Source organism: Thermobia domestica, chromosome 10 (genome assembly GCF_964235325.1).
Source record: "Thermobia domestica chromosome 10, izTheDome1.hap1.1, whole genome shotgun sequence".
NCBI lineage: Eukaryota > Metazoa > Arthropoda > Insecta > Zygentoma > Lepismatidae > Thermobia > Thermobia domestica.
In genome coordinates, this window is record NC_137463.1 from 65,692,131 (window position 1) to 65,710,830 (window position 18,700).

General features: G+C 32.1%; 1 protein-coding gene across 4 annotated transcripts in view; it reads right to left on the reverse strand.

The window, feature by feature from the left end:
• Window positions 1-2,038: 2,038 nt before the first annotated feature.
• The window catches only part of LOC145662003 (uncharacterized), a 202,782-nt gene continuing 186,120 nt past the window's right edge, over window positions 2,039-18,700 (reverse strand). For all 4 annotated transcript variants that reach the window (XM_081727341.1, XM_081727340.1, XM_081727339.1 and 1 more), the window contains 4 exons: window positions 17,543-17,608; window positions 13,805-13,885; window positions 5,782-5,866; window positions 2,039-2,178 (listed from right to left, as the gene is read on the reverse strand). In XM_081727341.1, the coding sequence (XP_081583467.1) occupies window positions 2,171-2,178; window positions 5,782-5,866; window positions 13,805-13,885; window positions 17,543-17,608 (240 nt within the window). In that variant the 3' untranslated portion in view covers window positions 2,039-2,170. The remainder of the gene's footprint in view (window positions 2,179-5,781; window positions 5,867-13,804; window positions 13,886-17,542; window positions 17,609-18,700) is intronic.

An 18,700-nucleotide genomic window follows, 5' to 3' on the forward strand; every position in this document is an offset into this window, starting at 1 on the left:
TAGTGTTCTAAATGCAAGGGCATCTCTGGCATGTTAAATTTCGGTGAATAATAAAGCAATTGTACAATTATTTCTAAATATTTGAGGACGACAAGAACATATATCATGTATTTCAAAACTATAGGGAGCCGAGAACATCGCCCTCACCAGTGACGATTGTCTAGAGTAGATCTGACCCATCTTTTGTTAGTTTTGACACAAACAAGTCACAACACTATTGCATGTGAAATTTAGTGTAAACTACAAATTGAAACATAAAAAATGAATGGGTCCAGAGTCAGAGTTTGACCCAGAGGAACTTATGTGTATGCAAAAATCGAGGAACGTACAAGTGTTAATATGTAGCATTAGTTTTAGGTTTCCTTGATCAGTAGAAGACTATTACGTAACAGTACTTACAAAAATATATGCAGGTTTCCAGGAGCGAAATGTCCTTTACACAATGAACAAACTTCGCATAAAAATATTTCATTTCTTTGTCACTTAATCTTTGTTTATGATTATATTATCTTATAAATCCACACTTGTATATTAGTGAGTTCTATTGTGAGCTATATTAGTGAAAACATTTGCTCTATGTTTCCCATAAACTTTGTTACGTGCTTAAGATTATCCCTAACCTACATGTTAACTCATCTCTACTACAGAGTTTTGATGAAGAAGTTCTTGGCTTCGAGGAAAAGACTATAACTGCAATTACTATCGCTTTGTCCATCCAAAAGCCATATTTCATTCTTAACATAATTAGGGAACTTTTTGTAGTTTCGTTAATTTTGTTTCCCTAACATTTTAAAAGTTATTGAGCTTAAAATATTCAATATATTACCAAAAAAGTCAGAAAGTGTAAATTTCAGGCAAAAAATCAGGAAGACTATTGGAGCTACGAAATATATTCCTATAACGCAAAACGAAGGCTACTTTACCATGGGCATTAAGAAGAAGAACAATTATTTACGACACTCTTTTCTAGAATTATATTTGTTAAAGTAAAGTAACAAACGTCCTCGCGGTACCCACAGTAATGGCGTCATTACTCAGATCCCGACCTTACACCACCCTTGAGGGAAACCGTATGAAATCCTAAACACTTAAAAAAGTTTATGGTAAGATTAGGATAAATATAAGTGGTCTACGGTTTTTACATTGCAAAATATTATAGGTCGAACATACAACACCATATAATAAATAAAGTCGAATTACTCATTAAATTTTCAAGATATAGTAATAAAATGGATATCGTTGGAAGGCTCAACTTCTGCTCTATTACGTTCCTTTCATATTGGTTTTTCATATCTATAATGCCTTCATAGTTATTTGTCAATACATTTTTAGAAAAATTCGATTGAAACTAAATTTTCAGCGAGTCATGCGCCATATTTTCCGATAGCAGTAATTTAAATAGCATAAAATGAGGAAAACATAATCAAATTTTAGACACGTTTATTACATTCAATTTTATATGCATTTGAGGTTTCTACCTTTATTTAGTAGAAAGTTATCCTCAGTTAGAATGGTGCTATGAATTCTGACAGCCATGTTGATTAAGTCATTACTATGTCTTCATGAAGTCTGTAGGTAAGCTTTCATGAAGTCTGTAGGTAATTGGTATTCTTAAGATTATAATAAAGCTTATGGTAAACTTGGGGTAAATAAGATTATGTTATATTTTCGTCTATTACCTACTTCTGAACATTATGCATTAATGACCGTAATATATGAAACTAACTTTACAATTTCATCGTAAACGAGAAAATATTTGGGAATATTCAACAAAAATTACCCAGTTCAGAATTGGTTTTGAAAAGCAATAAGTGGCGATCGATAACACTTCTTTATAATAACCATTCATTAACCTAAGCACGCCTATTATCTTGATGATTAACCAGATTTTAACTAATAATTTCATGATTTTAACTAATAATTATAACAGATAAATAACTCTTATATATTAAATAACTAAATGTTTATATTTGTATACAAAGAATTAGGATTCGTTCTTAAAGGATAATAATGAAAAAGAAAGAATCAAATATATAACTTTATTTAACAGTACTATAGGCTACATGTGACTGACATATCAACATTCATAAATGTGACGTAATATTATATCGTTTGACGAAACATTATTACTTTAAATATAACTCGTTTCCTCTGGTGTAGTAAAATAAGTTTAGGGTCCTGTAAGGAAACAGATAAACATGTTTAATAATAATGTTTAAAATATATTTAATATTTAATATTTAAAATAAAACTAATCTCATGTTCAAAGTTATATTCCAGTCTCCTTTAGAATGCATTTAGTATTGAGCACACATATTTGTCACAAGTATTTGAAACTTATTCAGAATCAATATTGTCCTATTTTGTTTTACTATCATGACAAGAAAGGCGTGCCATACACAAATCTATTCGTTTGTCTAAATTCTATTTTAGCAATAATATATTGCTACATGTCATCAGAAGTAATTAGACACTTACGCGTTATTATAATTACATGAATATATAGTTATATACAGTATGCTCTACCAAAAGAATTAACTTCATAAAATAAGAAAACACTACATACGAACTTGATAATACATTGACATATTATTATCTAAACAAAAATCTTCCGTTTCCCTATAAATGAATGAGGACTTGTTTATACTGATCATTGAAAACTATCTCACATTCTGCGACTGATCTGTTGCGTTTGTGTTTGGAAAAAGTAAGTCTACAATATAATCCACTATTTACCTAATTAATATAAAACAGATATAGTGAAAAATATTCGCAATAAATGCAGCTTCTTTTTCTGATCTGAAATATTCAACTGGAATTCTACAGTAATACTACGAGTAATTAAATTCAATTATCCAAAATACTCTCAATAGTAATTATAACGGCATTATACTAATCCTTCGTATTTTTTCACAATTTCACAATTACAAAAAAAATATTTACAACTGTATATCACGGGAATATATAATATGATCGGAGAATATATCGTTCACCTTATACCAAATCCTCACCAGTTATTGTTTGGAAAATGGCATGAAATCATATAATATGGCGTGTTTCAACCAACATGTCGCCGGATATGTGTTTATGTGGACCAGGAAACGTATTTTATTAGTGAGTTATACGCAAACAATACCCCTTCCGCCACTACTATGATTACGCCTTAGTGTAGTAAGTATCTTGAGTATTCTCCAATACATGTGTTTCCTGGCAACCACGTGGTGCGTGTGGCATGATAATGCACAAATTCATAGAAATTGAACATAGAAATTGAACAAATTCATAGAAATGGAGTAGGATAAGGATCTTCCAGAGGAAGTTGTATACTCCGCATAATCCCTTTTCTCATTCCGAACCTGGTGATAATAAAATATTTTTGACCTGTTTTTGAGAAATGTATCCAGCGTAAATTTTTGCCTCTATAATCTTTACCGACTTCATTGATGCACTGAATGTAGTAATATGTGGTATTCCACTTGGGCATTCCGTTTTCTCTACTATTTTGATGACAAAGTGTATATGTTATATGTAAGAGTCAGATTAAATATTCTAAATGACGAAGTAGCCTTTGAATATATACAGAGGTTTCAATTATTCTAACCGGTAGTACATTCATTAAACTAGCAATTAAGATGTGGCTACACCATATAGTTGGCTTATTATTACGTAGAGTACTGTATTACTTGAAAAGTAGTTATAAACTTGTTGGTTCTTTCAGTTTTTATTGTAATCAGCGTACATGTAACAATAAAGAAAATGATGTAGGAGATTGAATAATATAAAGAACATAATTAGAGCACTATTCTCCAATAGACAGACGTACAACAATATTTTAGACCATGTTAATTCTATTGCACACTATCGTGGAACATAAAAGTTTAGTTACGTTGACAAAAAATGTATAGAATATTTCATAGAATAAAATATAAACTGAATATTAACATTCCTTTAGTCTTATTTCATTTGACGTTTAGCTTAATAATTACCGCTAGTGTAAAATATCAACCAAATTACATGATTAAAAGAGCTCCAGTAATTAGATTGACTACTTTGTGAAAATGAAAAGATACAGTAACATAAAATAGCGCAGTAAAATTGACAATTTACTTTTTTCCTTTTTATAATTATGTACTTTACATTTGTACATGGAAATAAAAGCTCTCCTTTCAGCAAATTATTACGTTCTTGAATAATATATTTTTCTTCGTCGTTCATCATATCAATAAAACGTAATTAATGCAAGTAATGATTTATAAGGATTTGAACTGAAAGAAATATTTTAATCACATGTTGATCATCACATTTATTTATAGTCATCTACTAGAATCGTTGTGATACTTATCTAAGATGTTCTTCGAAAAACAAATACAAATTTCAATCCGTTATTGTAATTTTCCTCATATTCATAAAGAAATTGTGATATCATACATTATTCGCGAAATCGTGATCAGTTAATTTACTTTTTCTTTGACTCTTTCATCTCAGTTATCAAATCAATGGTTATCTTATGATTCCAATCTTTCGATGTTTGATATCAGCATTTTTTGTAACATTAGATAATAAACCTAATTGGTAATTTTCCGTTTAACAAGACAGTTAGAATTAGCAATGTGGCGTAATAAATTATAACACAGTTAAGAACATCCACATTCCATTTGGTTGGTAACACTGTAGAGCATATTTGTGGAGTACACACTTTCATAATTTCTATCTATTAGTTCAAGAGGTATATACGAGGGAGGACCCGAAAGAAACCGGACATTTGTTATAAAATAATTTATTACACATTTTACAAATGTTTTTCAGTCCCCTTCAAAGTACTCTCCAATAAATGCGATTCATTTCTCCCATCCTCTTTGCCGTTGTTTGAACACCTCTGGAACTCTGGAACTTTTATATCGTCCAATGCGCACTGCGTAGTTGTTTTTATAGCCACTACACCATCAAAACATTTTCCCTGTAGATTTTGTTTAATTCTGGGAAAATGACATTATGTTGGTCAAAAACTTTGGATCACTTTCAATCTGATTTTCCAAGTCCTGGCTCAAATTCAAACGAATGATTTGATCTTGTGTGAGCAGGCGAGAAACAAACTCAGCGGCAACATGTCTCATTTGCAAAACTTCATGCTGGCACGAGCTCCAAATCACTCCTACCTGTTTTGAAATATCATCGATCATGAAACGATGATACTCGCTGATTCTGGGGCAGATTTGTTCGATTTTTCGTCGTTTCGAAGTAATGAAAATCACCCAGAACGAGCATGACTTTCAACACTCATCTCATCACACTTAAAGTGCCCAAACCACTCAAAAACTTGTTTCGGTCCATAGTATCCTTCTTAAAAGCCTGTTGAAGCATTTGCTGAGTTTTCGCTTTCGATTTTCCAAGTAGGAAGCAAACACACTCCTTATTCCTTTGAATCTGCCATACCGATTTCGCAAGCGGCAAACGCAACAGTTGAGAAAAACATTAATACGATTAAACGTTAAACTTCTACGCAGACGCCGCTTGGCCAAGTGATTTAGGAAGGTCTCTACTAGACTCACCTAGCAGGAGAACTCTCTACTACGCCTAGGAACGGCAGCGCTCTTTCAATCCGTTCTTTTTGGGTCCCCGCATGTATATTGTTTATTGCTTTTCTGTTATCTTTATATCTGGAATCATCTCCCAGCGTTGTCGGTGTTGTTTTGAAAGAGGCAATATATATACGTGTGTGTGTGTGTGTGTGTGTGTGTGTGTGTGTGTAGGTTTGAATATAGAGAAATACGTTTTACTTACCATTAATAGCAACACTAAGAACATCAGCTACATGATTGGGAACGTCGACAAACAGTCCCGATGGGAGCGGAAGACTTGACACCACCTGCGGAATTACATACTAGTATCAAACATAATAATAAAGTAAATGAATACATCTTTATTATCTAATGTCTACCATAAATTAGTAACGTCCGCGGTGACTCGGTGGAATATTCTCACATCTGGTGCCTGGAGGCCCTAGACTTTGGAAATGAGTTTATGGTGAACAAACATCGTGAACCAGGTTACCTATAAATTCTAATATTTCTTCCCTGTTTGATAATTCCAACTCTTAATCCCTAGCATAAGCAAATTTTAAGTGTATGTTTCCGACAAAATCTCAGCTTTTCACTTGCATTTCTTTCCGCCTGGGTCCCTTCTTCGAATGCCTCTACTGGTCTCTGTAGATAACTATGAAATTGAATTACGAGTTTATACATTAATCTTGTGATTTTGCATATTCCGTATGTCACAACTTTCATTTTACGACCGTTAGTATTCTCTCATTTTACGTAATTTGGTATTCAGAGTTAAATTATACACATCAATTTTACGTATATTAGTGTAAATTGTTCGTAGCTAGTACGAGTTTGTTACTTATGTTAGTAACTGTAGCCAAGATTTTTTTCTATACATAATTTCAAACTGATACGCCAGGTCTACGTGAATATATACGAATGAATTTATGAAAGCAATACATGTTTATGAAACTTGATTTTATACTTGAATAAATTACTTTATAAATATACTTTTCAGAGTTGTAAGAATGATTAGAATCCTTTATATTTGTTTTCACTACCAAATTCCACGGAAAATTCAAATACATAAGTGAAATATACAGTGGAGAAATTATATTGTGCCAAATATTTAATCAAGGAGCCAATTCGTTATTGTGTATGGTAATGTGCTAGGAAGAACCAAGTGTTGCAATACGCATTTGCGAGCAAAGAATACGTAAAGCGTTTAAAGGGTTGGCGGAAATTTTCACTTTCGTAGGGCAAGTCGATTTTTGAATTTTGATCACTCCGAAGATAGTTCACTGCGATGACGGACTCTGGCAACACAAACGGGCAGTCGGTTTAGACACACATGAGTACCACCTTCATTTCCAACAAATAAAAGCTATTCACGTGCAGAACAGCACCCATTGAAGCGATTTTGCCGTGGATCTAAAAATTCTAACGTTCAAGAAATTCATGTCAACAACACCAGGGACGGTAGATCACCTCCAGAGTCATCGTTCTGAATTCTATGTATGAGTCCACATCTCGTTTATAATTTGCTTCTTACTGATTTTGACACTAAAACACATCTAAGATGACATTTCTACACAACATTAAACACATTTCATGTCCTAACGTTGAACAAATACTGCACATTAGCAATGAGTAAATTATTAAATAAAAGGGTCATAATTTATGCACATAATAAATAATCATATGAATTTTTTAGAAAGTAAGTAGAACGTCATTTTCTAGGCCTAAACAACCAAGGCCCCCTTCTAGAAAGTCGCCAATGCTTTCTATCGCTATTTGCTCTGTGTCGCCGATGATTAAATGTGCGATGATATTATTCAATCGGGAAATATTATTGAAAAATGCGTGCGCATAGAAATCGTTAACGACATACATATTTGTTTCGCGTTTTGTCAAAAACGAACCGTATGAAAACCTCTTAATCTTCACCTATCAATTGAGGATGTGGAACACTGAGAAACTACAAGATATTGCAATACATAGAAGTTAAAACATACATTTAGATACTGAACAACAATGTTAAGGGAATGATTCAATTGCCTGCTCAATTGATCAAGTTCAGGCTACGTGAAACCGAAGGAGTGAAGGAAAGAAAACGTAAGTTGGCATCTGAAAGGGGAATCAGGGGTGAACCGGTTATAAATTGTAAAGAGAACTACGAGAATACTCCACAATCGATGAACATCTAATCAGGTTCTTAGTTAAATGTCCTTTCAAGGTTTACATTCGTAATACACCTAATGAGTATGATATTAAAATCATCATGCCATGGGACAGTTGATCTCATTATCCGATCGACACAAAAGTTCAGATTGGCAAAGGCTCTACACCTCCACGAGTACCCGTTCACACTTACTATGTTGAGCAGTTGATCCGTTCAGTTGAAGAGTTCAACAGAAATCTAACACAATATAACTGGTTTACGAGTGTACATCTTGGTGAAGAGATTTTATAAGCAAACGATTTAACACGTGTTAGACAGTAGAAACAGACAACTCACAACTTTGCACTCAGTTTATTGACCTGAATTGCAAAATCAGAGTGTTGTGGAACTTTCATGTTTATATTTTCTGTTAAATCAGAGGTAAGATGTTTGTCTTTCAAATTAGAAAAAATCAAATTTTGTCACACTCACATCAACCATGCATGACGTTCGAAGCATTGGACAAACTTCGAAGAAACCAGAAAGTATATACTTATAATGAAACAAAATTTGGACATATGGTACTGTGGAAGTTGAAGAAGAAGATGACCTATTTGTTTCTCAAAGCATGATGTAGATATCTATGAAGATTAGGAATATCGAATATGGCCAACAAAACATTTAAACGAGCTCCTAGGAGCAGAATGGATTTTATGCTTCAACTTCAAAAACAGTTAGTGTCTCAGTGGCAGACTCATCGAATCACTGGACGAGGAGATGGATTGCCTTTACATCTAAAAATGATCTTTAATGGTGTTCTTGAAAAAAAATTGGAAAAGATTGAAACTTAGCGAGTTGCTCTACCTGGGTATTGCTACTTCAATATGTCCTAATACTATGTATTGCATACCTATACTTATATAATGCTATATAAAAGTATAGTCTTTATTTTCAGCGGACATCACTTTATTACACTACCGACTTCTTTAGAAGACACATGTGTCAAGAAATCCTATTTAAAAGCAATATATGTGACATATATTCCTTATTTTACTATAGCTGAACGTACATACACCAAAGATGGAATTCATGAACACAGTTTTAGTAACTTTATCTAACCCCGTTGCATACTTATTATTCACTACTTGTAAACTTTATTTATACTAATATCACAATACCGATTCATAACACATTCCTTCCTCTCATTACTCAAATCTAATCAAACATTTGGACGTTATTTGTTCTTTCAACCTTATAACTGCAGCGTGAAATTATCTAACATTGTATTATGTTGCCCTCCTGAGAAATGTATACTGTTAAAATGCAAATTTCTCAGTTTCATTTATATATAGCGCGTCGTTTTGGCATTTTTATGGTGAGTTATGCTATTCTTATTTCGCTACGTTTCTTCACAGTCTATACAAATGCTATTAATATATTGTGATGCAAGCGTAATTTTCCCCCAATTTGTGTAATTTAACCAAACCTAATATCTCTCATATCAGAATAAAAGCAGTCATCGTTAAAGTTAATTTACTGAATTATAGCTTGTTAGAAAAATCTATTAATTTTATGATTTCATCCCTTTACAATATCAATCAGTAGATTCCGGATTTTTATGTTATATCAAACCCCTAAATATGAAAATAAATATGAAAAAAACGCTTAGAAATGTAAGAAATATGTATTATTATATAAGTATATCTAATATTAACCCGCATACGAGTATGCAATATTTAAACGAATTATGAAAATAAAAAGGAAAAATCTACTACACTTTATCCTGCTTAATGCAATTTCCCCAATGAAGTGAAATGCTTGAAGAGCTGAGACAGCCATACGTCACTGACGTCATTGATTGCAGGATAATAAAAGTCACACGCGAGTGAAGATGTGAATCGGCTAGAGAGAAACAGGACATACCCGAGAAAAGCAATGCATACGGCATTTTATGTCCGAAATCTCATATGGTGTGGTGTGGTCACGCTTCAAGTCTAGAACCTTTTACACTAAATGCGCATGCGTCACCCATGCACAATGTTCAAATGAATTATACGCAATATACAAATTTAAATACTAAAAGCAACTTAAGACGGAATGTATTGTTTTATATATATTTATTTCATGCAGGGAAAAGCAGTCCTAGATTTTTAAAACAATACCAGCTAAACTAAGATTGAAGAAAGTTTCCATTATTGAACATTTTTAATTTTAGATAAAGTATTTACAAAAGATATGCCTGTAGTTCAACTGTGTGTTGTTGCAAAATGGGTTACAAGGCACATTTGTAAACGATCAGGAGTAAAATTTTGTTGGCGATCGGAGAAAATATTTTGGTATGCAGAGAATGATCTCTCCACATCACATGCGGTAACATTAGCGTATTTGAACATGGGGATGCAGTTGGGGAAAATATTTTCAGGGGGTTCTTGTTTCACCACTGAGAATCTCACACACTGAAAATAGGCTGTCGTAATACTGGTTTCTTTCCACCACTACAATTAGTTTCTTTCGAACTTTTTTCCTACATCTCCACACACACCTTGCACCAGTCTCTTTGCATCTTCTATGATTTCCATGTATTCCCGAAGAGGCCGCCCAACAGTCTCTAGCTTTTTAATGCTTGTAAGTAGCCAACCAAGATTGCTGCCTATGTATGTGATAGCACACGCTACTTTTGAGTCATTAAATAATGTCAACTGACACAGCAGACTCCGATGGAAATGTATGAACAACAGGCTTAAGTTTTGAAAATGTTCATTGTAGAAATGCACCTGCATCCAAGTGCCCCATCGCCTTTTCACAGGATCCGGAGGAAGTGGTATATCTGGCAGTTGATCTCTGTAAACTTGAACACGTTGTGGCGCCTAAACAAACATTTTTTTCGTTGGTTTTCTTCGCAAACGTTATCTCTCACCTCTTCAGCAACACGCTGAAGAGCATGGGCCATACAGGTGAATTATATTAAGTGAGGGTATAAAACTGTAAGTGCTCTAGCCGCTTTTAACGTGTACGCTACACTGTCTGTATAGAGAACGTTTTCTTCTTGAACTCCTACCGGTCACAACACTTTATGTCCATCGTTTACAAAGCGAGCAATCGTGGAACGATTCATGCGTTCCAGCAATTTACTCGCAATAAAATAGGATTTAGATGGAGCATCTTCATTTAACCTTCCAATCACTAAATTTGCTACATAGCGTCCCAAAACGTCTGTGTTTCGACCACATAAATCCAAATATAATACCTACCTATTTCTGCCCTAATGGCATCTATAGCTTTCCTATAACAAACTTCGAGATAACACTTTCGGAGAGTGGATTCGTGAGGAATTCGACGCCCACAGTACTCCTTCCGGAAAGCACGGAACTTTGTTGCAAGGATTGATTGATGCTATCATTGCTTGACACAAGTCTTTGAAAAACTCACACTCTGAAGTATTTTGATGAAATTTTCAGGAATACTTTTTTTGTACTTCGCAATCTGTTTTTTTCTTTCTTGCATGGAGTGCATGTTGTTCTAACAGAGATTTCATTGATCATCAAATGTTTTTATCACGCACTTGGCACAACAAAATTTTACCTCCGTAGAAAATGCATCATTTATAGTTACCCTCGACCGCAATTTCGCGGTTAAAGTTGAGGCAACCGGAGCCATTTCTAACTTCGACATTCAATACAGAACACGTGCGTTTTGCAACTACAATACTAGAGTGCTGTCTTTCTGTCATTCAGTTGAACAAGCGAAGTTCTTCGAAACCTTTGGTTACTTGCTATTATATTGCCAAGTAGTCTATTTCTTGGAACGAATTCTTGCAGTAAATTCCTGGAAGCACACCAGCATACAGTTTTAACCTGTGTTGCAGGATTTGCTTTGATCTTTTTTTTCCCATACGACTTCCGACAACAATCAAATAACTTGATTTTAGGAATTTCCTGACCAGACGCCAATCCATTCACGTGATCTGTCTTCCTCCAGAATTGAGAATAAAGGGCGCTGCTAATGTACCCCCAGAGGGAAGATTTTTACTTCTTTCTTCTTATATTTCTTTTGTTATAGACGTACATTCTGCGAAACATGGTTTAAGAAATAAAACTAGAGACAGAAGTTTCTCTTTCGGTAAAGAAACCAAAAGATAGACATGACAGAATTCAATCTACATGCTAGCCTTGCACAGTTCGAGAGTTTATTTTTTATTTTATATTAAAATTTCAGTAAACGCAAAATTTTAAAACAGTTTTATGTATAAGCAATATTCAGAAACCATAGAAATATGAAATATTGGTCAAATTATGTAGCAATATGTAATATGAAACTTGAGTTGAAGCACCTTGGAGGTGTGAATTAAAGACATTCAAAGATTTGACGAAATATTTTCCCTAAAATTTTGATTAATTAGCTTAATTTTAAAATTTATTTATTATAATTTAAAAATTGTTTTGGACAATATAATATGACAACGACAATTATTCTACTTAGTTGTTTCTTTTGCGACGAACTTTCGTTCGTTACATGTTAATTTGATTATCAATAATCTCTTCTGCTCTACTTTGCATTACCTGTAATATTCCTTTGTCCTGTCAAACCACAGCATAATAATTATATCATTATTTTTCTTTAAAGTAATACATTTTTGTCAATGTTTAAATAATTCCGTCATTATCCCATCATTTCATCTAATTAAATATTGATTATAGAAAAGATGTCTAGTCATCCTCTTCTCTTCATATTGCATTTAATTCTTTCACCACTACTTTCTTCGCGCGATAATAATACATATTAACTTCAATATTTAATATTAAGTCGACTAATTTACAAATTAGACTTATAGTAAAGACAATATTAATTTACACATATGGTTGAAAGTGACAAAATATAAATGATACTAAAATAGCACATCAATTCGGAGACTAAGAAACAAGGACATGCATTACGAGGGAAATGATATTTCACCAACTATTCAACACCTACAAAGAAGACCAACACTGGAAATTAATTCTAGGACCACACGATTATGGAACCTGGAGACGACCACGGTACTCTCTCTCCGAGGACCCGGCAACTGTGGCTACTGCAAGACAATTATAACTACGGCAGATTTTAGTACATGCCAAACCACGAAAATTTATTCCACAACACTCAACTTATTTTTTTTTTTTTGTTTGCATAATTACCTTAGGTATTTCATGAGCATTAGTGGCAGTTTAATATTATTTCGAAAACACTTAGTTGAAAAATTTCTGCGATGTGGTGTTCATGTTTGCTTTAGATCTTGCGTCTTTTAAAAGCTAATGTTATGCTTGTGTTTTCTTGCTCAAAAAACAGCAAAAACATAGGCTAAATTACTTTTATAAGGTTGACATATACTTGCCTATGTAAATGTGCATAAAATGATTTGGTTTCCTCACAGAAATAAATATCGAGCATTGAATGTTTACTTTTTTTGACTGTGCAGATGTCATTTGTGACGATTAAAAAACAGAAACTACTGGGTTTAATGAAATGTTTTGTACCGATCCCTTAATCCGAAATAGCTCTGAAAACTTAGGAAGGAAATTTTAAGTTTCACCATTTCCCAACCATAATTAAGTTATACAAGTAACAGCATCAAAGTAATTTTCAACTATGGTTTTGTCCAATTTGTTCAAGTATTCTTGTTTGTGTAATCACATATTGCAATCTTCTTCATTAGAACCATTTAATATTTGATTGGGAAATTGGTTATAATTAATTTCCAAGTTTTGTATCTTATTTTGGTACTGAATAAAATAGTTTATCTCTACTAAATGTCTGTTTGATAGCATTGCGAGTAGACGAGAATTTTTCTATTTTAAAGATTTTGTTTCTAAAGTGTTGATTTATGAAATTACAGAAACAAAAGTATTGAAATACCTGTGTCAGTAACCGTGCCTCCTGATATGTAAAGAAAGCAAATATTTTCAGTAAAAGCATCACCTACTAAATACAATACTATTACCTACACATTCGGTATTTAAGCACCCACATTGAGTTATACATATCCTTTTCAAACGTCACTATACAATTTAACTTTGAAGAATATAAATACAATAGTATAATAGAGAGACACACAAATTTTACTTACATAATTTGCCAATCGAGCCATCCTTCTCGTAATCAGTCCGAAGAGCGTCGATTGCACTGTGCACGTTCTTCTGTTCAAACCCTATATAAATGTATTGGAATCTTAGAAAATAGTTTGAGTGTGTACGTTCATTAGATTTGTATTTCTAATGATTATAACACTTCTATATTTCGTTACACGTTACATTGTTTTACATTGCACGCTACATTGAATCAGCGTTTATTCTTTTTTTAAAGAACTAAATAATATGAAAAGCAAAAGTAATTCATACAACAAGCGAGATTGTTTGTTGTAAAGAAGGAAGAGATGTTTGGTGAGAAGTAACTAGCATAAATTTTCGAAACGTGTTAGATGAGAGCGAAGACATTCTGAGTGGACAGTTGGAGCGCTCTTGGGATGAATTTTTGTCCTTAAGCAAAACATAAATTAGATCTAAAAAAAAGTAAATGTTAGAAGTTGCTAATTTAATATCAATGAATAAACGTGAATAAATTCAAAATGTTTTAGTGAAGAAAAGAAATTTATGGTGACTGTCATTCTAGTTAATTAATTAGAGTAAATGACATTTGCTAATACAATTAACCCTGGGAATAGTGATTGAGAAGTAATTCGTCGGTTTAAATAATGCAAATAATACCTTAAAATTAATATCTTGTTTTTCAAAACATGTGTTGATTAAATTTTGATTATTTCAAAAATAGTAACTAGTACCGTAAGCGTTTGTGATTAACTTGTTGAGGCCGTCAACGTTTCTTTGTTATTACCTTTCTAATTCAATTTTGTAATCAGATTTATGACAGGGAGTTAGAAAATATGTCTCAGTTAATCAATAGATGAATTACGCAGTATGATAATTGAGATAATAAAGAGTTAGACGTTCTGTTATAATCATTTATTTTAGTACCAATTGCAGATGAATACTACAGTAATATCAGATTAAATAATTTCCTTGAATAGTAGCATATTTAGAGGGTGAAATTATCTAAAAAATGTGAGAGAGATCTTGCTTGTTCACAACATTAGAAAGCTAATTATTCTTTAGTGAATAAAAGTAAAAAAAAAATGTTAAAATTTAATGGAATATGAAATAGCGTTGACTTTAATGACGGTTTTCAATACAGTTTCCGTGTAAACATTGCCTTTAATTCATTTATATCAAATGCGTTAAGTAATATATAAGCAAAATAAGTGTTAGAAGTAGAAGATTCGGGATTTTCAGATTGCTCAGTCGATCAGTGGAGAACATCGGGTGCAATTCTTCAATCGAAATTCTATGCATTATATGTCGAAGATGTATATTAATAAAGAGAGTTCCTTTTGCAGAATTTTTAATGGTAACATATACTATGGAACTTGGAAAAATAAAATGAAACAAGCAAGTTGAAATTTTTAGATTGCCAATTTTTGGGAGAGTTGTTCATAACACATTTTGTAATTTGAAGATGCTGATTAAATACAGTATTAAAATAAAAACCATACTTTAGACCAACGGATTATTTTCTCTAATTAAACTTTACAGTACAAATCTATTATCAATTATTTTATGTAAAGAAACAAATTAGGGTTGAATAGTTTCGGTATCAAAATCTATTAAGAAAATTTTCTTTGAACTTGTTTCTTTGAAAATATTTCTACTCAATCTGTCACTTTTACTTGTTTAATAACATACGTTTAATAGTAAATGTCATCTTGTGCTCATGCGATCTCAAAGTAAGCATTCCACTAAATATTCCATTTTGGGGATTTGATAATAAATTAGTTGATACAAAGCAATTGTCGCAATATACCTACGTAATGTTGCTGAGATTACAGTCCAGTTTACTTCATGATTATTTACGCATTGTTAAAGAAAAGGAGGTGTATTATAAGTATTTCAAGCACAATTTTCGAACTTAAATAATATTTTTCTCTCATTATGTGATTGTACTGACACTCAAACAATAAATAAAATTCCAAATATGGGTTGCAAGTTGCTGATTTGAATTATACATTATCTATACTCACATTTACACAAAGTTGGTGAGTGCATTCCCTACATCAACTAGTAAAGATAATTGTGAAAATTGATGAAGTTTCCTTAATCCAGGGACTAGTGGAATTTTATGAAGAGGAAAACTTATTTCGTGCAATAGCTTAGTAAACGATTTAAGAAGTTTCATTCGCAGCTTGGAAATATCCAGAGTTGTAATGTAGTATCCTAGTAGAGTAATGAATGTAAGTGAGGAAGGTCAGTTATACTTAAAAGAAAATGCTGAGAAAAATCAATGTTCTAAGTAACATTTAAGGATAAAAGCACACTAATAGTGGACTGTGAAAAAACTTCCAGGTCCTATTAGTGGAGATTTGTCTCCATTGTTCAATTTCCTATATATATTTATAGTTATTATACATCTAAAACCTTAGTTATTATACATCGTAAGTTGTATTGATAGTTTATAGTACTGAAACCGAAGCAAAGTTTTAAAATTGTATTTTAATTTTAAAATAAGTGCATTTACAGTGTTGGGATAGTAATGTTGGTAAGATTTCGTAGTAATACATTTCGTTATTTGAAGGTTTAGATTGAATTTTGAAATAATCCCCAAAGAAATTTTCAAGAATGTGTATCTACATTTTCGTATTGCAGTTTAAGAGTTTAAATTTAATGTGTTGATTATATTAAAATGTTAAGAAGTAATAGAGTATCAATTACAACACTACATAAATGAATTTATGTTTTTTCGTACATGTTGACACTTCGCACATGCACAATTAATTTATGCTGTTGGGTTACGTTATTTTACAATATATGAAAGTCGTGAACAAAACCAACATTTGTTCACTAAAGCTTTTAAGGAAAAAAAAACAACGTTCTTTTAATAAGCATTGAGGATATAACCACGTGAAACAGGAGAGGTACATACATGCTTTAAGTTACTTGTAAAGAAATATTATGATGCACGTAGCCATATCGAAATGTTTTTTTTTTTAAATTTGATTGTCAATTAGAAAAGTAGAAAATGTCATTTGGGAAACCAAACATCGCTTTTCATTTCATTGATACTTGAAATATTTATGTCATATTATAATATTGAACGTTGAACAAGGATTGAATATTCGTAACGAAAATTTGATTTAGATAGAGGTACACCCAGAGCTATTGCATGGTTGAACATCCCTTTAAGTGCAATCACCTCGGTATTCAATAGGAATTCTCTAGAAATAAATATATTGGTAAAAGGTAATGTGTGAATGTCTAACTTGAAGTTGGAGAGTTTACGTCTTGGCGAAATATCAATTCATCAATTATGTTCTGATATAATTTGAGCACTGTTTATTAGGAAAAATATCGAAAATAATACCACTACATATTATATTTGAATTTAATATTGCTTGAGATCAGACAACAAAGTATATAATTATTCACCTAAACAATTTACCAGTGAGGTTCCATTTAAGAAAACCTGAGCATCCTACCCTATTTGTACCTCACCATTAAACAATGTATTGAAAAAAACACCGTTTTCCTCCTTCGTATTGTGCTTTATTTAATCACAGAATAATTCTTGAGGCTCATGTTTATTATGCACATATGTGAGAAAATGTATGAAGTATTAGTGTAACTTAATGATTTATTAACAAAGAATGTATTAAGACTGAATCTTATAAAAAATTATTGGACTGAATTGTTCTAAACTATTTTATGCTTTGTACTTAGTGGAAAAAACAGTGTACTCCAATAAAAATAATGCTACTTACAAGTCTATATAGAGCAAGGTCATTTACGAGACTCGAGAATTCTCGTAAAACAGCTGCATCATTGGTCTATAAAACGAAAGAGATAAATACACTAGCGAATTATCGAGTGGTGTGCTACTGTTTATACATTCAATTCCTCTTAACAATACGTACTTAAAATAGAATAACTTTTGAAATATATCCTTGCAATAAATATTAGTCCATAATATATAACTCTACCTTAACTTGCTCATTAAAATAAGTGTTTTGCTTACCACTAGAATTACCGGCGGTTTTATATAACGAGATGTACTAATCAATCAAAATGACTGTTTTTTATATTTGCCTTCTGATGTAAATGGTATTGACGTAAAGCACCTACATGAATGTAACTACATAAATTGTTCTTATAAGTTGAATAACAAAGCATTTCCTTCTCCCACTATGTTTAGAATATCCATATGTAAATATTTTAATATGTAATTACTTTTTTATTCATGATACAAGTAGCATTAACAATGGATAATAATTCTAAGTGATATATATTGTACATTCAACTTTCTGCAGTGCAATGATATTTCTATGTATCAATTACGGCTATTTAGTATGGTATGCAGTGTAGTTACTTATCAAAATTACAATACAGTGTGTAATGAGGTAGTATGGTATCTTACAGTCTACCTATACTTTTTACAAATTACTAGTTATCGAAATTTCTTTTTATATTTACCACGTGCCGTTTTTTTATGTTCAAATGAATTTAACAACTTTTGTGTTTACACATAGCAATCTCCTCGTTAGTATTAGATATGTGGTTGTCGCGAGTCTCACCAGATGTCAATTGTACTGTCGATATCTTTACCAAATCTTTGGTTTTCATATGCATGGAATTCTCTACAAGTTTCTAATAAAATTTCCACCTGTTCTAGAAATTACAACATGAAAATCAAGAAAAGATAAAAACATGGTTCGGCAGTATTGGAAACATCAATCAACTGCACTGGTGTCCAAAACTTAAGGACACAAGTACATTCCGTATTATATGTCATTACATAATGGTTTAAATTGAAGAAACCTATTAATTATACTTAGTAAGTAGTCCTTTCGTATAATACAGGAAACAACAAGAAAGAAAATTGATTACTTGTTGAAATAAATTATTTTATTTAGAGGCAATCA